This window comes from Notamacropus eugenii, chromosome 2, assembly GCF_028372415.1.
Source record: "Notamacropus eugenii isolate mMacEug1 chromosome 2, mMacEug1.pri_v2, whole genome shotgun sequence".
NCBI lineage: Eukaryota > Metazoa > Chordata > Mammalia > Diprotodontia > Macropodidae > Notamacropus > Notamacropus eugenii.
In genome coordinates, this window is record NC_092873.1 from 291,712,393 (window position 1) to 291,736,043 (window position 23,651).

Here is a 23,651-nt window from a genome sequence, read left to right on the forward strand (position 1 = left end):
GTATGTCAGTGTAGATTGAGAAAGTGCTTCAAGTTCCACCTCTGACCCATCCTAGCTGTGTGACGCTTGATAAGTCACTTAACCTCAGTGCTTTAAGCAGTTTTCTAAGACTATAAGTTACAAAGAAAGTGCTCACCTGCATGAAATCACAGATCCAGTCTCCATGCCTATTCCTGTACTTAGAATGTGTTTGCATTTGTTACTGTCTGGTGACATATCTGTACAAATATTAGTTTTTTAATACCTCACAATCTAACTTAGAGTTCCTAAAAAAAAAATGGGGGAGTATGTTTGTCCTTTTCTAAACCCTTTTAATATTTTCCCCCAGATGTCCGGTTACTACTTAACAATGACAATCTTCTCAGGGAAGGGGCAGCTCAGTAAGTACTTTTTAAAACCTACTTAAGTCTACCACCTTAATGTTGAATACGATATTTGTAGAGAACCAGACCTCTGGGAAACTTATGTTGCACAAAATAAAACAGATTTTCAGCATCTGTCTGTCATTAAACAATGTTGGGAAAAACAGTTACTAAAAACTTAATAAGCACCATCATCTTTTTTTCTGATTTATATTAATAAGCAGTCAGTAAACATTTGTTAAGTATTACCTACTATGTGCCAGGCACTGTGCTAAACAGACTGTTCATTTGCATTTAGTGAGTTATATATATATATTCAGTTCAAGTATAAACATATCAGTTTATATATATGTGTATGTATAATTATATAATTACTAGTTTAGAAAAAGTTAGAGATTACTCTTTTATCTAGAAAAATTTTAGTTTTTCAAGACACCTCCCAAAAAGTTCCTGGCTAATAAGTCTAGAACTGTAGTGCACATGTAACATGTAGACCATCTATAGCATTTTAGATAATCTGTCCTAATTCCAATGGAAATTTGCCTGCAACTTAAACTCATCAATCTTAAATCATCTGCTTTGTGAAACTCTTCACCCCCAATCAAATCTCTCTTCCATATGTCACTTTTTTCCTTTTTTTATTAATAAATTATTTCAGCACTTCATACAGATCTCTAACTCACAGTTCAGTCCCCCATTGTGTACAGTCTCTCAAAACAGTTGGAATTTTTCTCTGCCATCTTTTAAACTCATAACACATGCTGTATTAATACGTTAGTCATTTGTCATTTTTTTTAAAAGCAAGACATATGCTTTAACTTTAATCAGTAATAACATTTTTTTATCTGAGAATTGTTCCTATGTAAAGTTAACTTCATTTATGTAGTAGATATGTCACAAAATAGTTACTAAGCATTTGAAGACACCCATTATGTTCCCTTTCCCCTTTATGGTCTTCTCTTTATCATACTAATACTTGTTAACTTTATTTGAGCATTCCTCCCAAGATATTCTTAGAAATTCTTTACCATCTTTGTTATCGTCATCTGGTTGTGCTTCATATTTTCAATCACCTTTCCTAAATATCAGCTAGAGTTGCATATGTCACAGGTTTATGTCGCAAGTACTCTCAGTACCAAGTGCAGCAAAAGTAGTACTTGTTCTACTTTGGAGATTTTCTCATAATGTAGTCTAAGACATATTAGCTTTCTTGGCAGCCATGTTACACTATTTTGCTATTGTTAAGTAAAACCCGTAAGACTTTTTCTCTTCTTTCCTTTTCCTTTTGGATCCAACATTTGATTTCATCACTTTAGGAAGACTAGTGAAGAAATTCCCTCCATTGATGCCAGTTGGCACCTGCTCTACTTGTGATCTTAGAGTAACTGAGGCATGGAGAGGTTCAGTGACTTGCCTGGGGTCACACAGCTAACATGTTTCAGAGGCAACCTGTTTCTTGACAACTCTGAGCCCAGCTCTCTATCTCTAGTGCTGCAGCTGCTTCTCAGCTCCTGAGGTGTTTCTGAAATATCTACTATTATAATTGGTCTTGTACAAAGTAACTTTTAGGACCCAAGTAAAAATTTTACATTTTTCCCTGTTAAATTTTATTTTGTTCCAACTTATTAGAGATCTTTCAAAATCTTGATTTGGTAATCCATTACTATTCTTTATAGCTTTTGTGTCTTTTACCCATTTGATAATTTCAGAAAGCTCTTTTCTCTCCTTCACAGTCATTCCCTCACCAAATCCTGTTAATTCTGTCTCTGTATTATCTCTGACATCATCCCCTTCGCATCCATGTACCCTATACCTTTCTCACTAAAGTAAATTCCTAATTTGTCTGTATGCCTTTAGTCACTCCCTTCTCCAATCTATCTTTCACAGAGCTGCCAAAATAATTTTCCTAAGGGACAGGTCTGATGATGTCATTCTAGTATGCAAAAGCCCTCAGTGATTCCTTATTGCCCCTACTTGAGACACTCCAGTCTGGTTTCAGTTTACTTTTCCAGCTTATTTCATATAATTTCTCTTCAAACACTCTACATTCCAGCCAAACTTCTTGCTCTTTTAACATACCATCTGCTCTGTGTAAGGGGAGGGTAGTCGGAGTGCTAAGAGTGGCATGGTCAACACCTGTGGCTGCTCAAAGTGCAGTCTCTCTGAAAGTCACCAGGTGGTGCTCTGAGCTCCAGCTGCTCCTGTTTCTTTTCCCTCTTTCTCAAAGAGGCATAGCCTTCCTTTCCTGGGTTCTCCAACTTTGAGGTTTTCTTTTTATGCTTGTCCCAGGTAGAATTGAAAGTACAAATATTAGTACATAAGCTCCTTGAGGATAAAGATAGTTTTGTTTTCCTCTTTATGTCCCAGCTCCTAGCATTGTGTCTCCCCCACTGTGGCTGCCTAATAGATATTTGGCAATCTGTAATTTAGTTTCATATCAAAATGTTTCTATCCCCCCCTCCATTAAGCTTCTTATTTTCTTCCCAACTTCATGTGACCCAAAGGATTACACACTTATATTATAGATCTAAAGTACATTTACTGAACAGAATTAAAAACACTCCTCAAGTGGCTGGCAACCTCCTCTAATAAAAATCTGAAATCCCAACTTTTCAGTGGTAGCAATATTCCTATTGAGATCTGAATTCTAAACTAAACTTTTCAGATAGGCCCCTGAGGGCTCTTTGCAGGGGAATGTTATCAGACATCTCTCCAGTATCAGTCACACAGAAAATGGAGGTCTCACTACTCAGTGGAGGGTATTCCATGCATTCAAACAGTCTATGCCTAACATCCTTCTCTTCAGCATTCAACTTAGCTGCTATGTAGATAATATGTGTGTATAATTGGTTGCCAGAAATAGCCAGTTACATGATCATATTCACAGGGAGAGGGATACAGTCATGTGTGATGGTGAACCATCTCCCACTCTAGGGGATGATCCTATGGGTCTTATACCCATTTTGGCTGCAGGTAGCTGAGCCACCTGCAAGAGGGTGCTTACCAGGGAGCATCTGCTCTAGAAACTTTGTGATCTCAAGAGGATGTTGATGAATATCAGTCTCATGTGGATTAAATAAATGTCATTCTCAGAAAGAGGGATGAATGTCTTGATAGTTGTAGCTTGGTGATGGTGTGGACATTTGGAGCACAAAATATGCAGCACATAACTGATCAGAATGAGCATGTTTGTATGGTAAAAGTGAAAATGAATTCTGAAAGCTGCTCTATTGTTCTTTTTTTTGTAAAGGTCTTCCTGCATTTGAACAGATAAGAGTTGGCAGAAAGTAGTCATTTTAACATAGGCTGCCTTAGCAACAAAACAAAAACTTCTGATTTAGCCTCCTTTTTCAAATCCTGTGTAACTGAATATTTATTTCCCTGTGACTATTAGGAATATTACCAAAGGATGCAACCTTATTTAGTTTTCTTGTTGATGGCCCTCATTGAGATAGGGACAAGTTGAGTCCCTGGTCTAAAACTTGAGAAGAAGAGAAGACTAAGCGTAGTTCAGGGGAAACTGGAACATGTTTCCACAGAGATCTTTCTGCCTCCTGCCCCCATCCCCACTGGTGCTGCCTCTCTGAGCATTTTCTATGCACTAAATGTCTTTGCTTTCTCAACAAAACTGTTTCCTTTGTTAAACCAGTTACATATTTCTCAGTCTCATAAAACATATTTTAAACATTGTAAGGTCTGCTTTTTTATAAGTTTTGTCTTAGACATCTTATGCTGAGTTCTGCTTGCCTCTGTAACCTGACATGTACTACTACCATATAGCAGTTTCCTGGCTGTCTTGTTTGATGTTGAGGCTTTGTTTCTATGAGCAAAACAGCTCATCTAGTAATGTAGTTATTTCAGTATTTATTTCTATTATTGAATCCTTGGGGTTTAGAATGTAACTTTGTACGTTTTATATCTATATACATGTGTATATAGATATGAAACATGAAAAAAAAAAGGGTCCTTACCAGTAAGTCTAAAAATAGCTGATTCCCTCTCAAAAAGTAGGTACAAACATGCCAAAAATATTCCTTTATGCCACATGGGATAGATATACAGGAACTGAAGAGATGGTACAGGTTGCTGCCAGAGACAGGTAATCCCTCAAAAACCAAGAGGTTCAAAGTTTCTAATAATTTGGTATCACATATGTACTGATCTTACTGAAAATAGCTTAGTAGTCTACTGGTAGACATCAGGGACATGTAGCTTAATAAAGTCAGGACTCTGGACCTTCTATTTTATATCACAGTCCAACTCTTGGCCCTGGTAGCCACTCAGTGTCCTTGGATTGGGGGGAGTTTGAAACGGCAGTTTGCCACATTCCAAAGAAAGGTTGAAGAACATTCTTATAGACCTAAAACAACCTTATTTAAGGCCCTCAAGACAGAATGGGTCTAAGGTCTGGAAGGTAGTTTGCCTCAACCATGTATCATTCCCATACTTTTCCCTAATTTACTCTTTGGTATTGAAGGTAGATCACAGGGCTGCCACTTTGTCACTGTTTTGCTGTGAAGCCATTTCCCTAATGCACAGATTTATCACCTAGGACCACAACTGTGGCAACCAGAATCTCAAGGAGGATACACATTTTGTTCCCCCATTTTCACAGGGACAGTTAGCTGATGACCCCAGAGAAACTTAGGATTTTAGTTTCTTCTGTAACTGTGACCTTTCCCTAGCACTTGCTCCACCCAGAATTCTGGGTGGATTGGCTGTGGCTAGTACTTAGTGAGTCTGACTGACCCACGTGCAGCAAGAGAATTTCCACCCTAATCTGCCAAGAGGTAATCCGAGGCCATGCAATTCTTGAGCACCATAGTCCCCATGACTCATTGGTCCTCAGCCAATAGATGCAGGGCAGCAGACCTTGATCGTTTGTGGTATTAGTTCTTATGTCTTGACCAGCTGAGCTATTCGCAGGGTCTTGACAGAGTCCTGGAGCCATGGGTCCTGCCCATGGCTTTTGTAATTGAACCTCCTAGGATAGGGGTGGGGAACCTTCTGCCTTGAGTCCACATGTGGCCTTCTAGGTCCTTGGGTGCAGTCTTTTGACTGAGTCCAAGTTTTACAGAACAAATTCTTTTATTAAGGGGATTTGTTCTGTGAAGTTTGGATTCAGTCAAAGGACCACACTTGAAGACCTAGAGAGCCACATTTGGCCTTGAGGCTTTGGGTTCTCCACACCTGACATAGGTGGGGGTAAAGTGATGTTCTTTTTGAAAGAAGCTAACAGGTGCCATATGGCCACAGTGTGGCAGGTAATGTTTGTTAAAGAGGAAAAGCTGAGGAAGATTTGTGTGAATTCAGTGCCAGTAATCTCCTTTGCTGGGTCCTTAGTGTAGTTCTACCAACCAATGACAAAAGGAAGTAAATATGTCTGGTTTGCGCAGATGATGATGGCTGTCTTAGTCTAGAACCTAAAATACTTATCATTTGGGCAGTTGGGGTCCTGCAGCCCAAAGCATCATCCACCTTCATCTAACTTGGGAATCATCTAGGCATAATAGCTAGAGTGCATGATGTTGATCAGGGATGGTATGAGAGTGTGGCCAGTGTTGAGGTGGTAGGAAAAGACCGTTCCCTTCTTCAGTCCATCAAGCTTTCATGGGTCTTGCCAGGGGAGAAAGACAAACTTCCCATAGTGTTTTCCCAGGTGGAACCCTGGAAACCAGCCCAACAGCTGGTCAGATTTGCTGTCTTATAGAGTCTCTTGGCCACTGAAACATAGAGATTGCTGAGATAAGTCCGGCTATGTTTTGGAGGTGATGGTTGTCATCACTGGTACTAGTCAGCTGTAGCTCAGGTTTTGATAATTACGTATTACAGGATCTCAAGTCTGAGTGTGACACTGTTTGTCCACCCATGTCCTGGTTGGGTAGTTGTCCACACCAGCACCATTTCCTGGTATTGATGCATTGGCAGTGTCATATGAGTTTATAGTAATATGGATTTAGATGCTGAGGCAGGAGACACTGTTGAAGAGGACTCAGGGAGCAGAAAGAAAAGTTTGGGCAATCAGTAGTCACAGGCCACTCTGTAGGCTGCATATGAGAATGAGTTTCCTGTGCCAGAGTTTGATAGGCTCAGAAGACTGACACAGCAGTGTGGTTTGGAAGGGCACTATCTGTATGGTTGCTTACACAGGGCCATGGTACAGCTGGATCATGGATAACTTGGGCGTAGATTTCTACCAGGCTTCTTCTGTCCTAATAGGTACCTCCTGTTTTCCAAAGGATTCCAGAGGGTTTGATACCAGTAAAATGCACAACATTGCATGAGGAGGCATAGATAATGAGAAAGACAGAATCCAGCTTTCAGATATAGTTTTTAAAGTGATTTTAGATAGTTTCACAGAAGGGGAACACTAATAATGTGGGAAAGAGTCTTAAGACTTGGTCAGTCTAAACCAATAGCTCTTGCAACACCTCAGAGACCTGCTGACTTCAGGCTTCGTTGTGGGTCTGGGCTACATGTGTGTTCATCCTTCGTTGCCAGAGAAGACCATGCCATCAGAGAAATAATGACATGACTTGCACTTGACTTTGTTTTGAGTGAGGGAGGGCTGTGCAGGTCACCAGCCTCACTTCTCCTCCAGAGCCATCTGAATTCAATGATCAGATATTCATCAGGCTGACTGGAGATGACCCAGGATGAGGCAGTTGAGGTTGAGTGACTTGCCCAAGGTCACACAGCTAGTGAATGTCAAGTGTCTGAGGTGAGATTTGTACTCAGGTCCTCCTGACTCCTGCACTGGTGCTCTATCCACTGCACCACCTAGCTGCCTTGTCTGGGCTGCATAAAAAGCCAACAAAGGAAAAGGCAGAGAGGTGGATGATAACATTGAAAAGGGGGAAGTGCAAAAATTAGCTACAGTCACTACTCCCATCCGTCCATCTGTCCCCTGTCCCCCTGCCCAAAAAAAAAGAAACCAGAAATTTTTTAAAGTGTCATTTTAAATCAATGGGAAACCAGGGCTTCTCTCAGCAATATCATCTGGCTAGTTAGTATGGGCTGTCAGACAACTGATTGATTCCTAACGGAATAATATCTGTAGGATCCTGTGTAAGGGTTGGCCTCAGGAACAAGAGCTACCTTAGGATAACAAAAAGGTGACAGTGTAACTACACTGATGACCAGTGCATCAGGCCCAGCACTACATTTGAATAGTTATTTGGATTTCATTGCCTGGGCTGATTTAGGGGAGAAGAGATAGAAGTGACATGCTTGAGCTGTAAGACTCAGTCCATTTTTTTGAGGTTGAAGTGTGGAAATATATGCATTAGTTAGGGCTGATATGACTCAGCTAGAAACTATTGGCTGTGCTCCTAGAGTACACCCTGTTGAGACACATATTTAAATGTGTTTAAACTGTATTAAATGGTAATATTTGAACAAAATTTAGGTATCATTTTCTTAGTCAGTCTCCATTCCTGGAGCTTTAAACAGTATTGGCATTCAATCCCCCTGCACTTTTTTTTTTCCTATGAGTATTTATTATAAAGTATTCTTGGAGGCGGATATGTTTTGACCTCCTTTTATACATTTTTTTTTCCTTTGCACTATACAGCCTGTGCCTGTTTACTGTCTAGGGCTTAGTAAGAGGAAATTATTCATTTAGAAACCTTAAGATTTACTGGGTGAGAAACCAAACTAAAGGGGAGTTGAAGATGAGACATAGATAGCCTCAAAAATCCTGGGTATGGTTTTTTTTACATCTCTTATCATTTGGTAAATTATGAGAAGGGTAAATGTGGAACAACCACTTTTTTGTTTAATTTTGCTTCCTTATTTGCAAGGTTTGGAATTTTTGTTGTTTTGGACCATGATTGGATTTTTCGGAGGAGAAATAATTTTTTAAAGAACAGATGAGGCTTAAATATCTTCTTGGAAAAACTCATTTATTGCGTTGCTTGCTTCTGATAGGCCTTAGGAATGGGGATTTCTGAAGTGCCTGGGGGTAGGAGTGGAGAACAAAAAGATAGAGATGGCGGGTGAATTGATTATCAGTAAACAGAGAGTCCAGAACTGGTGTTGCTTGTATCAGTTGATCTGTTTTTGTTTCCTCCATTTACACTGGTTAACAGACAGGCAAAGGCCAAGGCAAATTTAATTCCATAAATCTTCAACTAAGCAAATAGGCAGAATGCTTTTCTTTTGGACCCTAAAAGGATACCTTTTAAAATATATTTGTTTGTTTGGTGATTATAGTTTATTCTGGTTAATTATTGTGGCACTTTCCCCTATTTACTATTGTCTTGAACCTTTCTGTCTGTGCTTCCACTTCAGTATTTGAATGGAGCTATCCCCTCCCCCCAGATGAAATTTAACATTTCCTCAAATCTTTACCATTCCCCTCTCTAAGTACTTTAGTACCAATTCAAACTTGACCCTGCTGTGATAACTCTTTACCATTTGTCTGTTAAGGACTTACATATTTAGTTGGTCTCCTATGGTTTTATACAGCAAGTATTTTTATTCAGTGACTGCTCTGTGTAAGACCAAGGTAGCATGGCCCAGCCAAGGAATCTGGAAGATAGGGCTCTGACCCTACCTCTGACAATACAGGATGCTAGTGAGAGTGAGCCATTTAACCTCTTAATGCTGCAGGAGCTTCTCTAAAACTAGACATTAGACAGTTGCTGATCTGCATTGGCAGAGGTATGTAATTCCCACACTGGAAGTTCCTTGAAATGTGGACATCACAGGTCTAGACCCCCACCTCCCCCCCCAAAAAAAAATGAACAAGAAATTGTTTTAGACACTGGATTTAAAGAGATTTAAAACTACAAAGTCTTAGTCCCTAAGTTGTCCTTATAGTTTAGTAACAAAGATGAGGAATGTATTTATGTGTCATAGTAACAGAAGTCCCAGATTTGGAGTCAGGACCCAAGCTCAAACCCCACATCTGCTACTTTTCTACCTGTATTCCCTGATAGAGCATTTAACATCTCCAGTCCTCAGTTTTTTCATCTGTAAAAATAAAAGGTTGAACTAAATGATTGTGGGGGGCTCTTCTGGCTCAGAAGTTGTGACCATAATATAAATTAGAATTTGATTAAGTGCATTGGAAAATTCAAGGTGGGGAAAGAGATTAGAGGAAAGAAAGATTACTTCTTCTTGAGAGAATACTTCCTAAACTGTACGTTAAAAAAAGAGAAATACTTCAAAGGCAGGCAGGAGTGGGAGAAGAACAACATTTCATGGGAAAATCTGTGCACATACATGGAGAGTGAAAAAGGAGATGGAAAACAATCAGAATCAAGTTTGCAGAAAAAACTGGAAGGATATAGGTTGGAATCAGTTTGTGGAAGATCTTGAAAACTGAACTAACAGGTTTGTATTTTATTCTGTAAAAATGAGAAGACCCAGAAAGCTTTTGAGTAGATGAGTGATATTATCCTTTAATATACATTAAAATTCCTTTGGAAAAGGTAGAGACTGAAAGTTTAAAAAATTGAAACAGTTTATACAGACTGCCAAGGGAGAAGTTAGCTCAGAACTCAGGTGGTGAGGACAGAAAAGAGATTAATAAGAAATTTTACATTTATTATTTTGTCTTTATTAGATAAGCTAGTGTCGTTATTTTATACTCCACCATGTGAATGAAAGGAGGTAAGAAGGAATGTAGATAAAGTTAGGAGTGCCAAAATAAAATTTGGCTCTTTTCTAATTTTTACCTAGAATCAGTCCTGTCTATTGCACTCTTCACTTAAGATCAGATTTAAGAACCAAGTCTACGCATTTCTTGTTCTTCACTTGAGATTCTACAATTAAGTATCTTCTTACTCTAGCTACTAAATAGAGATTTAGTAAACTTTTGTTTAAAAATATAAATACACTGTAGGAAGGTTAGGTCTAATAGTGCAACTATGAAGTACTTTGATCAAATAATCAGAGGCCTCAGTAATGAGCTGTAAGTGTAAGAATATGAGTTTTACTAGTGCGATGTGAAGAAAAAGGAAATTTTGTGATGTAGAGCATTTTTTTGGCAGGGGGTGGAGCTAAACAAAATCTATTTTTAATTGTATAAAAGTATGCAAGCAAAATATATAGAAATATATATATAATACATATATATATAGAATAGATAGAAAGTAGCAAAAGTTCTATGGTGTATAATAAAACCGAAGATTGGAAGCATGAGCACCCTGAGGTTCCCTGGGCATTGACTAGGAAATGAGAAGAGGACTGCCTGTTTGTGGCAGATTCGGGGACCAGCGACCCAAACGAGAGGCCAATGATTTGGGGTTTCAGATGCCAAATAAAACTATTTTAGCCTAGTCACTGGTAATCATACTTCTTACTGTCTTTATTTGGAGGGTGGGAATGGGAATAGGGCCACAGGAGAAAGGTGGAGCTCATTCCAGATGCTAATGAAGCTGTGATGATCACCTGAACATTTGAGCCTGTGTATAGTAGTCACCTGGGGAGCTCCTAAATCAAAATAGTTGCTCATCTGACCTGAAGGAGAAGGTCATGCTGCTTTGCCTAATCATTCCTAAAAGTGAAGACTGCAACTGAACAGAGATGCAGTGTTTATCCTCCTCATTTAGCAGGACCCGGCACATAGTAAGTATAAAACAGGTGTTTGCAAGTACCAAGTCAGTGTTTATTTTGTGATAAATCCAAGGTAATTTGAGGGGGCAGCACACATGTCTGGGAGATCAGGAAATGCTTCCTATGGAAGATGACCCGAGTTGTAAAGGAAACAATGACTTGTGAGAAGTAACAAGGAAACAAATTGCAAACGTGAAGGACACCCTTGCAGAGGCAGAGAGATGGAAGATGCAGTGTAGCTTGAAACTGAATAGTATGTGAAGGGGAGTAACATACCACTGGAAACCTAGGTGTGTAATAGAGAACCACTGGAGTTTGATAAGAATAATGATTTGGTCAGACTTGTGCTTTAAGAAAATCACTTTGGAATGTTAAAAATTGCTTTTACATCTAACTGGGGAAAAATAAAATATAAAGTAAATACCCCAAAAGATCACTTTGGGATCTATGAAGAGGATGATTTTTTTCTATAAAACCATCATGAATGAATTTACTGAGAGCATAAAAATATTTTAGGATCTATACCCAGTAGCACATGGTAAAAACCAGAGGAGGGAAGGTCTAGAGATACCAAGGAATATTACTATTGACGGATGTCAAACACTGCCACTATAGAAGTGATTTGAGAGCTATTCAGTAGCTATAAATCTACAGAACAGCATTAGAAAAATACTTCAATATTTAGCTGGTACATGAGTAGAAAATTTGAATATCACATTTCCTAACTAAAGGGAACTAAAATGTGAAAAGGAATTCAGAAAATAAACACATGAAAATTTAGATTCTTTCCATCACCAATTTAGAGCAAAGGTCAGAAATTTGATTTGCATCAAGAAAAGTCAAAGTAACAAAAAGAACAAAACATCAATTTTAGAAACTTAGTGTCATAATTTCTTCTGTCTTTTTCATTTTGACTTTTAATAACTTAGTGTTAATGTCATATCTGGTATCTGTTTCTGGTATCTGGTATCTTTCCATTTTTAATAATTTGTTTAAATAATTCGGGATTCCTTGGTTCTGAGTGTACCGCATAGATTATTATGCTTTCTTGTTTCTTACCAGTTCTAATCTTAACTCTGCTGTATCACTCATCTGACTGTATATGCAGAGCTTACTCAAGGGTAACTCAAATAACGTGTTTGTATTATGGAGCTCTCTTCTTCACAACCTCACTGTTAATAACTTTGCATTATATTTTGATTTGATCTGGAGTATATTATCAAATTCTTGTAGATTTTCTCTGCTATTTTGTTCGTGGCAACCAACATTGCTGCATAAGCTCCAGTTTTCATGAGAATCTTTTTGCAGATACTTACTATGAATACTACAATATATAATGACAAACTGTCCCATGAAATGTTTCTTTTTTTCTCTGAGCATGAAGGGGATGAATTTTAAAAAGGATAGACTTGAAGCAGAGAAACCAATTAGACAGTTTCAATAATCCAGACCAGAGGTGGGGAGGAACTGAATTAGAATGGTGGCCATGTGAAAGAGAAAGAGTTAGATGTGAGAAATGTTTGGTAAACACAAAATATGACAATTGGTGAGACATGTGAAGTGAGGAGTGAAGGGTGGCTTAGATTGTAAACTTGGACCATTGGAAAGATGGTGGAGTCCAAGATAAAAAGAGCCATTTGGTCCTATTTTGAACATGTGGAATTTGAGATGTTTATGGTATATCCAGTTTAAAATATCTTATAGGTGCCTGAAGATATGGGACTGAAGTTCAAGAGAGATTCTAGGGCCAGCTCTATGGATTTGGGAGTCATCTGCATAGAAATGATCATTAACTCACAAAAACAAAATGGAGAGACAGAATTTAAAAAGTACTCAAGATAGAGCACTGGGATATATACCTATAATTACAGGGTATGATATGGATGATGAATGAGCAAAGGAAACTTGAGAGAATGTGTTCAGACAGACTAACCAAGAGAAACAGTGTCACAAAAACCCAGGAAAAATATATCCAAGAGGAAAGTGGCCAGCAGGGCCAAATGCTGCAAGAGAAGTCAGGTAGGATAAAGATTGGTAATTTACAAATTATTGGTAATTTTGAAAAGAATCAGTTGAATGATGTGATCAGAGGCCAGACTGCAAGGGATTTAGAAGTGATGGGAGAGAAAGTGGAGGTTGTGAGAATAGAATGCTTTTTCTAGGTGTTTACTCAATGAAAGGGAGGAGAGATAGAGTATTAGGATGGGGGGTCAGAGTGGGGAGGATTTAGAGTCAAGGGAAGGTTTTTAAGAATGTTGGAGACCTGGTAGGTATCAGGGAAGGAGTTAGTAGAAAGGGAGAGATTGGAAATCAGAGTGAGTGGTGGGAGAAAGCAGGGAATTAAGGGCACAGTTTCCTGTGAAGAAGGGGCCAGCTATATCAACAACTGCCAACTGTGGGATAGGCAAGCTAGCCTAAAGGAGCTTGGCACTCCAGGAGAAACAAGAGGCAGTCTATGAGTTAGGCAAACCAATCTAGCTAAAGCCATGGGAGCATCCTTAAGGGAGCGATAGGAAGCCAGGCACATCAAACCATAGTCACTACCTCCCCTGAGACCCCAATGAAAATAGTTCAGGACCCTGAACCCAAGAACCTTAGGAATAGCCGGATGCTCCATATGACCTGGTCCTGCTTCTAGCCTGGGCTACACACGACAATGAGGGGAGAAACTGTTGGAAGAAAGGCTCCCCTTTCTCACTGTCAACAGTACCAAATGCTGATCAGCTGTCACCATGAGCAGGTAAGTTAGATTTGACAGTGCCCCCAACTTCCCATTACCAGGTCCAATCTAGCCCTCACAGATAGATAGCCAGAGTCATACCTGCTCAAGATCCAGGAAAGAAAGTTCTTTCCACCAAGGTCCTTGGCACTGTCAAATGGTTCATCATCAGAAACTGATAAGACTTTATCATTAAAGATGGCACATTACTATCTGCTTTGCTGCTGTGTCCTAAAGATCATGGAACTTTACTGTCTGACTTCCAGCTGAAACTTTACATACATGTTGTCTCCCCTACTAGAATATGAACTCTTTGTGAGCAGACTGATTTTTTTTGTCTTTGTCACCAGCAGTTAGCACAATGCCTGGCACATTGAAGGTGCTTAATAAATGCTTGTTGGTTGACTGAATGAGTTAAAATAACTGAAGAGCTAAATTATTCAATCTTGGATATTTTTATGTTATTGTTAAAGATAAGACCAGTCTGTGACCCAGGCAGCATTATATAGTGCTTTCATTATTATGGTATTTTTCAAAAGTAAGTTTTCCTTTATATTATTTACATAGTTTTTGGTGTGCCATTAGTCTTATTGAGTTTACTTGTTTACATTTTTTTTTAAACAGTGCATTCGCCCAGTATAATATGGATCAGTTCACTCCAGTGAAAATAGAAGGGTATGATGACCAGGTAAATATCTGTTCTGACCAGAAGAGATCTCAATAAAAGCAAAAAGTGATGTTTGAGAGTCAGATGCAAAGTAAAGCCTAAATGAGGCAAAATTAAAATTTTATTCCACAAGTCATTGAGTAACACAATTACTCATTGAAAATTAGTCTTAATTTTAGTGCACAAGTTATCCACTGGAAGCCTCCATAGTGATGAGAAGGGTCATCTCTAACAAAGGAGCAGAACAAGTAAAATGAGAGATGTTGATTCCTGCAGCACTGCCTACTTTCTCGTCATCTATTTCTTTATATAAGAACAAAAATGAATTGTGAATAAATGGCAAGTAATAGAATAAGGATTTAGCTTGCACCCATGAGAATTTTCAAAAATGTGTTGAGCAAAATGTTATTTTCAGTATATTTATGTATATAAATTTTGTGTTTGAAAGGTCTTAATTACAGAACATGGTGACCTGGGTAGTGGCAGATTTTTAGATCCAAGAAATAAAGTTTCCTTTAAGTTTGATCACTTACGGAAAGAAGCAAGTGACCCCCAACCTGAGGACATAGATGGAGCTCTGAAGTCATGGAGGGAATCGTGTGACAGTGCATTAAGGGCCTATGTGAAAGATCATTATTCCAACGGCTTCTGTACTGTTAAGTATCTGTTTATTTCACTGTTAAATAAAATACTTCTCTATATATACATTTCCTTGACATGTTGGATCCACGGCCTACTAGATATTTATTTAGGAGTCCTGTGTAGGTTACCTAAGTCACTTTTGAAATGAATGGTAAAAAATAATATAGCATCACTACATGTCTCTACATTAATTTTTAAATCCATATCAGGTTTGTGTTATTTTGGCATCATTATTGACAGGCTCTAAGTTGGGCATGGAGAAAATGTCAAAATAAGGTTTTCAGGAAGAACCAATGGCCCTGTGTGTGATTCTCTGGGAGTTAACTGTCCTTGATAAAAGAAAAAGATTTCATTCAGAAAGGAAATCTTGTTTGTTTTTATATATATTTCCCCCCAAAAAAATATGGTGATCATAAGAATGACTTTAAAATAATAGCTGTCATAGAGAAAACTGAGCCTAGACATTAACTCAAGAGACCTAGGTTTAAATCCCAGTGCCATCACTTACTAATGGTCCTTGAATTTCAAATTACTCGTCTGTAAAACAGGAGTAATAATATTTTGCATCACCTACCTTGTATACTCATGTAAGGAAACCTAAAATATCACATAGAAGTGAATAATCCCAGTAGTCCAGTTGTACAGTAAATTTATAGGACTTAAAGAAGGGATTTAGTGACCCCCTATTTTATGATTCTGATCTTTTTGGCATGGTTTATGCCTTAGTGATATATTGTCATTTAAGCTTTGTCCATCCAAAGTAGTGTCGTGTGGGTAACCCCTAGTAGAACTTTTTATTGCCTTTTAAGTCTGATTTTTTTATTTCTTTTTTTTTCAGCTTTTTTTTTTTTTAATGTTTAACAATCACTGCCATACAATTGAGATTTTATCCCCCCCACACCTACCCCCCACTACCCCCCTCCCTCCCCACGACTGCATACAATTCTGTATAGGTTCTACATATACTTTGCTATTGAGTAGATTTTCACTATAGTCATGCTATGTAGTCAGACTAAAATAAATGAAAGAAATCATATAACAAATCAAAACATGATACACAAACACATACACATACACAAACATGATCTGCTACATTTTGTGAATGACTTCCATATTTCTTTCTCTGAGTGTGGAAGGCATTTTGCCTTGAGAACCACCTTTGGGATTTTTTTTTTTTTATAAGAAGTTTTTGCGTTATTACAAAATTCCAAGTCTACCAGAAAAAACTCTGGCACACTGTGGTCGTTGCTGTGCACAAAGTTCTCCTGGTTCTGCTCCTTTCACTCAGCATCAGGTCATATAAGTCCTTCCAGGCCTCTCTGAAGTCTTCTTGTTCATCATTTCTTATGGCACAATAGTGCTCCATTACATTCATATACCATAATTTATTCAGCCATTCCCCAATTGATGGACATCCCCTTGACTTCCAGTTTTTGGCAACTACATAGAGTGCTGCTATAAATATTTTTGTACATGTGGGACCCTTTCCCATTTTTATGATCTCTTGGGGATATCATCCTAGTAGCAATATTGCTGGGTCAAAGGGTATGCACATTTTTGTAGCCCTTTGGGCATAGTTCCAAATTGCTCTCCAGAATGGTTGGATGCGCTCGCAGCTCCACCATCAATGAATTAGTGTTCCAACTCTCCCACATCCTCTCCAGCATTTATCATTTTCTTGTTCTGTCATGTTTGCCAATCTTATAGGTGTGATGTGGTACCTCAGAGTTGTTTTGATTTGCATCTCTCTAATCAGTAGTGATTTAGAGCATTTTTTCATATGATTATAGATATCTTTAATTTCTTCCTCTGAAAATTGCCTGTTCATATCCTTTGACCATTTTTCAATTGGGGAATGACTTGTATGATTATACATATGAGTCAATTCTCTATATATTCTAGAAATGAGGCCTTTATCCCCGAGCTTAGCTGTAAAAATTCTTTCCCAATTTACTACATCCCTCCGGATTTTGGTTGCATTGGGTTTGGTTGTGCAAAAACTTCTCAGTTTAATGTAATCAAAGTTATCCATTTTGCATTTCATAATGCTTTCTATCTCTCCTTTGGTAAAGAATTCTTCCCTTCTGATTTTTTTATTTCTTTCACAAATAGGTTTATGCTAAAATTATAGATGGGCAGAAGACTATTATTGCCTGTATTGAGAGCCACCAATTTCAGCCTAAAAACTTTTGGTAAGAATGTAGAGTCTGTCTTCTGTTTTCACTGCCTTACCTAGTCACCCTGGTCCAGCATCTTCTGCCCTTTGTTCTGTCTGGCTTACTGCTTAATGTTCATAGGAGTAAACTGTGAAGTGTGGGGGAAAGAGCACTAAATTTGAAGTTAGTGGACATCACCAGCTTTTGTTGTGTCTTGGCTGTGCCGCTTCTTAGCTGTCACTTGAATTTAGGCAAAACAGCTTTTGCTCTCTAAGCTTCAGTTTCTCTATTGATTGATAAACAAGATGTAAAGCCTACACTGCTTACCTCATAGAACTGTCAAATGTGAAATATAGAAATGTGAATCATTACTGGTAATTACTACTATTGTTCAGTTCCCTCAATTGAATAGGAGCAAAAGTGAATTATATTGACAAAGTCACTGGTTAAAGAGAGTTATGGGGTTTTTTGGTTTGGGGTTTGTTTTTTAAATGGTGCTTCCCAAGGAGAAATGGTAAGGCAACTTGGTATTTATGGCTGAGTCTTCTTGAATCCAAAGTTTGGTTGGCATGTCCTCTCTAGTCATCACTGTCAGAATACAGAAAGAGTTCCCTACCCTATCCATTCAAAATTCAGCCTTTTTTTTCCCCCGTTCACTTATTCTCTAATTGCATTTTGGTCTGGCATAGGAATGGTCGTTGGAGATCAGAGTGGAAGTTTACCATCACACCACCTACAGCTCAGGTGGTTGGAGTGCTAAAGATTCAGGTGAGGTCAACTGATCAGTTGACAATGACCCCAGAATATGAAGCCTTTTCATAACTTTGCTCCAGAACTTGATTGCATTCTATTTAAATGTGTTTTTAAAAGTTATTCCAGAAGTTGGATTTTGTAATGAGAAAATAGATATGACTTTTTAGAATGGAAAAGGCAAGTTTGTGTCATGTCCTGAGTTAGAATGGATTGATATGGAAACTAGTTTTTTGTAATTGTAACTGGAAAGCCAGAGCAGCATTAGGATCAGATGAGAAAAGGACAGTAATACACATATACTCCCACTCAGGGAACACAGTATGTGATTCCAGTTTTTCTCTTTTTGCTTCTGCCTGGGGGGAGGGGTGGGAGTAGGTGAAGATGCAGGAACTTTTAGTATTGAGGGCATGAATTGTGACTTTAAGGATTACCAAGTTTTTCCTAGAGTAAATAAGCAAAGATAAGATCCAACCTATAGTTGGAAAAGAAACTATAAATATAAAGAAGTCTTAATTTTGAGCTAAAACTCAAAACTGGGAGATTTTTACCTCATTAAGTAAACATTTGCTGAGTATCTATTATGGACCAGATGCTGTGAGGAATGCAAAAAAAAAAAAAATGACATTCTCAGATATTGAAGAACTTAGAGTTTAGTAAATAGGATAGAGCCAAGTAGGTCAAAGTCAAAAACTTGATGAGAACAGCAAGGAGAACCATGTAATTAGAGTACAAACAGCAAAGGGTCCTCAGATACTGGAAAGATATGTCTTCAGCTAAGGGAGGCTAAATAGAATTTTTTGTAAAAAAAGCAGCCAACAAGAAAACTGCCCTAAGGCTTTTGAAACCAACCATCTTATAAAGGTCTTTTTTCATCTGTCCTAATAGGCATCTGTGTCAAGAAGAATTCAACATCAGGTTCATTTCTGTTCAGGCCTAGGGATATTAAGCAGTGACTACCAGGCTTGTAATCCCTGTCACTGGAGAGGCTGAGGCTGGTGAAGTGGGTGTTCACACTAAATCCAGCACCAGTAGGGTGAATAGTTGGGGGCTACTAGGAGGCCTTAGAAGGGTCAGACTAACCCAGGCAAAGTGCCCATGCTGATTAGTAGTAGGATCAGGGCTGTTAGTGGGCACATTGAGCCTGGGTGACATAGGGAGACTCATTCTCAAGGAAAAAAATTAAGTAGCAATTGATACAGTTAAGGATCAGAGAAAAGACTACATGCATGTGTCTTTATTTGAATGTTATTCCAAGATTATGTCTTTTCTTCAAAAATAATATTTGTAATGTCAGTTAATGTTTATGCTTCACTGATAATCCCTACTAAACCTTTAATAAGAGTAACTTCCACAAAAATCCTCTCATTTCTAATTATGGGTCTTCATAATCTATAACTGTGGAGCAAATACAAAGTCTAGCAGGTCCTACCATCTTAGAAAGATTTCAGAGTATGAACCCAGAAGTAAATATCCAAATATTAGTCACAGCAACTCATAAAAACCACTAATCCACTAAACACTCTGCCTTGATAAAGGAAGTACCCACAATAATGAAATCAGAGATATTTTGGAGTTTTAAGAATTTCCATTTGCAATATTGTGAATAACCTGCCCAGAGAAGGTGATATTTAGGTTTTTTTCCCATGTGAACTGCTTATTATTTAATTTATTCAATCACTCCCCCACTCAGGTACATTACTATGAAGATGGCAATGTTCAGTTGGTTAGTCACAAAGATGTACAGGATTCAATAACTGTTACTGTAAGTATGGAATGCTTCAAGTCTCATCATACTGTGGTTATCCCTGAAGGAATCTTTATTCTACTTCAGAGCTGATCTTGAAAGTGAAAAAGTAAAACAAACACAAATTCTGCTTTCAAGGTTTTAATTTTGGAAGTCTCCATAAGTAAAGCAGCACAAATTTCCTGGGACAACAGTAAAACCAGTTTTACCAGTTGCCAGTTTAATCTTTTACCTAGAGCAGTAGGGTTGACTCTAGGGAATGCAGTGTTCCTTCTTTCTGTGAGATGATCATAATAAATAAAAAATCCAGAAATCTCTTCTTTCTACCATTGCCAAAATCAGAACATGTTGACCAGTGAGATGATAGAATTGTTGGCTAGAAAGCATGCCTTTGATTGGGAAATGTATGGTGCCTAATATTGTAAGCTGCTCTTCTATTCAGTTAAAAAAAACTTCAGTACTTGTTACATGCAAAGCACTAACTACATCCTGCAGAGCTCCACTGAGAGAGTTGGGAAGCAGGAAGAGATTTGTACAAAAGTGTCCATAATGAAAAAAGTACCAGTGAGATCTTGTGTCACTGTGCAAGGTAGTTCCCCTGTCTTGTGACAAGTCCCTCTATTCCCCAGCTGGTTCCTCCAGCCTAGGTGTGATTACCAACACATCCAGTCCTTACCCAGTCATAGTTTATATGTAAATTTAAAAGAAGGCCCGTGGACCAGCCAGAGAATTCAGAAAAAAACAATCTGTTAATGAGTTTAGATGCTGAGAACAGTATGTAAAACAATGGGAGCTAGTTCAGTGTAAAGCTTAATTGACAAGCAGTGGGGGAAGAGTGTAAAGGATAAAGGAGAGTTAATATACAGCTCAAACACACACATTCACATAGTCTTTTGTAAGCTCTGCAGCCCTGTGTTGGGGAGCACAGACACAGGTCCACTCAGCTAGGAAAGTGTACTCTGAGGTGCCCTTCTGAGAGCGTGATACTTCTATCTGGCTTTGATGGTCACTTGAAGCTGGCCATGTATGTCAGGGTTCAGGACATATGAGATTTTGGGGCTACACAGGTGGAGGGAAAAAAGCAAGCCAACTTTTGGAAAGACATTATTTTTGGGTACACAGCTGCACTAGCCTTAAAAAAATATTGCCTTATTTTTCCATGAATAGATTCTCTAAGCTATAGCCTCTATGAGGAGAGAATTTTATCATGGTCTCAAGACCACCAGTCCTGTAACACTCTAGTGACCCAATTCCTAGGTTTTAACTTTTATCTTTTTCTACTCAGTGGCAGCAAGAAGATGAAAAGATAAGAAAAATCCATTCCATTTTTTAAAAAAGCAAAATATCACTAATTGTCACCAATTATAAGCAGCAGTTCTGGGGATTAATTAGTTAATTTTTATGTAATTGGTGCCTCTGTCACAGCTTCTTGCACCAAGGATATTTCCAAAGGTGTGTTCATGATCTCTTCCACTGGAGATTAAATTCCTGTATTCAGTAAGCTTTTTATGTATTGGCTTACACATGATAATCTTATTCATGCTTTTTCTCACCTCTTATTAGGATGATGTACAAACTGCCAAGGAATTTATTAAAATCATAGAACATGCTGAAAATGAGTATCAGGTAAGGTGATTTTTTTTTTTTTGGTAATTTATCTAGAGATATTGAACCTGTTGTCTTAACACATTTTCTCAGATACCTGTTTAATATTAATATGTATCATAAATGCTACTAATTCAAGACTTAAGGATCTTGTCCCTCTGAAATTCTTATGTTTGCATTTCCCCTTGGTTCCATTTTAAAAATACATTTAAGTGGAGTTCTTAATACTTCCATACTGGAGAGTTTCCTTGAACTACTTTAGTGATTAATAGAAACGTTCAGGAAAAATCAAAAGTCTTGTCAATTGGGGGCTACTTAAACACTTCCTTTATTACTCAAGCTACTTTCTTAATGCAACCTGATCCAGCTTCAGTTTCTGGTCTAGACATTTATCTACAAATCAATTATCTATTGCAGACCGCGATTAGTGAGAACTATCAGACAATGTCAGACACCACATTCAAGGCCTTGCGCCGGCAGCTTCCAGTCACCCGCACCAAAATCGACTGGAACAAGATACTCAGCTACAAGATTGGCAAAGAAATGCAAAATGCTTAAAGTTGGATGTGAAATTCGCCATTTGTAACATGCAAAAAAAAAAGAAGAAGAAAGGAAAGGAAAAAAATATTCAAAAGTATGGTCTTCTAAGTAGGTGGTTTATAAATAAGTGCGGTATTTTGCTAGGGCTTTCAAAGTTAACAGGTTTTCTAGCCTCTTGGAATACTATTGAACCAATAGCATTGTCTTGATGTTTTTTTGTGTGTGTGTGGTCCTTGCCATGTAACTTCCTATTGTGACTGTATCTACTTGTAGGATTTTTTTTAATTCAGTTATTTTAACATTGAAAAAAGAAAGAGAAAGATATGTCCTGGAATTCATGTACTGGTTAGAAAATTTCCTAGCCATGAAAGCCCTCTCACAAACAGGCAGGTAATATTTTCAATACTCTCCTACCCTTATCCTTAATAGCACTTCTGGTACACCGGTGGTTTTTACTGATCAGCCAATAGGTAAAGATGCTGCAAGATATATCTACAGACATCCCTTCTCTTCTGATTGCCACTTAATGGCATCCTGGTAGCTGTAGATTTTTAAATATTTGGAATGGGGTTTTTAAGGTCCAGTGAGATCTTTCCACATCTTCCAGTGGAAAAAAAGGGGGTTTTCTGGAAGTTCCATAATGACCAGCTTCTCTGGGGAAAATTTGGGGGTTTTGTGTTGTTGTTTATTTTTTAATCCAAAGACTTGAACCACATTCCTTCCAAGTGAATTTGTTTGCTTTCTTCCTTTTCTGAAAATTCCCTTCCCCCTAGTAACATGGTTGTTATGGGCATCTGCATTTTTAGAATATAGTTACCCCATTTATATATTTTTTTATATTCAAGTACTGCTGACACAGTCTGGATGTAGAAGAATAAATATTGAAACTTGAAAAATGCAGACGCCTAAGGAATAATAGGCATATTGTGTTTTAATGCTTTGTGGCAGGTTACTAGAGTTTGTACTGTAAGTGTATGAATCAGACAAGTGCATAAATCACAATTAAAAACAAAAAAGATTTGCACCAAAGTGAGAAGAATTAACTTCTAAGCAGTGTCTTTCTATTGTTACCTGTTTTTAATGTACTTAAAGGGAACACTGGCAATTCCCTCTAAATGGTTTGTAAAACTTGTTTGACATTCCTCTTCAGTCCTGCCTGCCCAGAACTTAAGTTTGACTGTGATATAGCAGCCTTTCCAGGAGGGTGAGGGAAGGTATGTGTTCCATATCTCTCAAAACACAGAGATACCGCAGATTTGCTATAGCTAGCATCAGAACTACGTATGGTGAATTCATTCTGCATTGTTTACACTTAGGTGACCAGGCCTTAACATGAGGTCATTTTGTTTTGTTCTTTTGAAAACCAAGTGCTGTCTTCCTATCTCCAAATACACGTTGAAGAGGAGGATGTTTGTGCTTAAAGTGGCATTGTTTTTGTTCACTAACATGGTTAAGCAAGAGTGTTTCCAAAGTGTCCCATTACTTATGTAAACTTTTTTCCAAAATAAAGTATATTTGTATTATTTGCCATTCATAATATCCATCCATATTACAAAATCCTCTGTACCTACTAGTAGAAATACAACGGTTTTGTTCTAAAACTATTTGAGTCTCTCCTTTATGATCTCTTCTGATTTTGCTCTCAGGGTGGGAAGTGAAAATGTCTGTTTTGGATCTGATTTGAGAAGAATATTCAGACCATCTGAATCTAGTCCCTGCCCTTAATATTTACACCCTCACTGAACTTTGAGAGACTTAAAGAAATCAGCCTAACCCTGAGTAGGATAATTAGAAGCTATCTATAGAGCTTGCATTGATTCCTGTTGGAAGACACCTATTTTTCCCTTATCTGTTTATTTTACCTTTCTTTGTCAGTCAGAATTTCTAAGTCTAAGGGTAA

At 38.0% G+C, this 23,651-nt stretch overlaps 1 protein-coding gene across 1 annotated transcript in view; it reads left to right on the top strand.

Annotated features, from left to right (window-relative positions):
• Positions 1 to 23,355, top strand: part of CAPZA1 (capping actin protein of muscle Z-line subunit alpha 1) — a 46,821-nt gene extending 23,466 nt beyond the window's left edge. Inside the window, 8 exon segments of the mRNA XM_072644362.1 lie at positions 329 to 380; positions 14,269 to 14,332; positions 14,760 to 14,966; positions 17,066 to 17,145; positions 17,799 to 17,877; positions 19,553 to 19,624; positions 21,170 to 21,232; positions 21,629 to 23,355. Coding sequence (XP_072500463.1) covers positions 329 to 380; positions 14,269 to 14,332; positions 14,760 to 14,966; positions 17,066 to 17,145; positions 17,799 to 17,877; positions 19,553 to 19,624; positions 21,170 to 21,232; positions 21,629 to 21,769 — 758 coding nt within the window. The 3' untranslated portion in view covers positions 21,770 to 23,355.
• Positions 23,356 to 23,651: the final 296 nt, after the last annotated feature.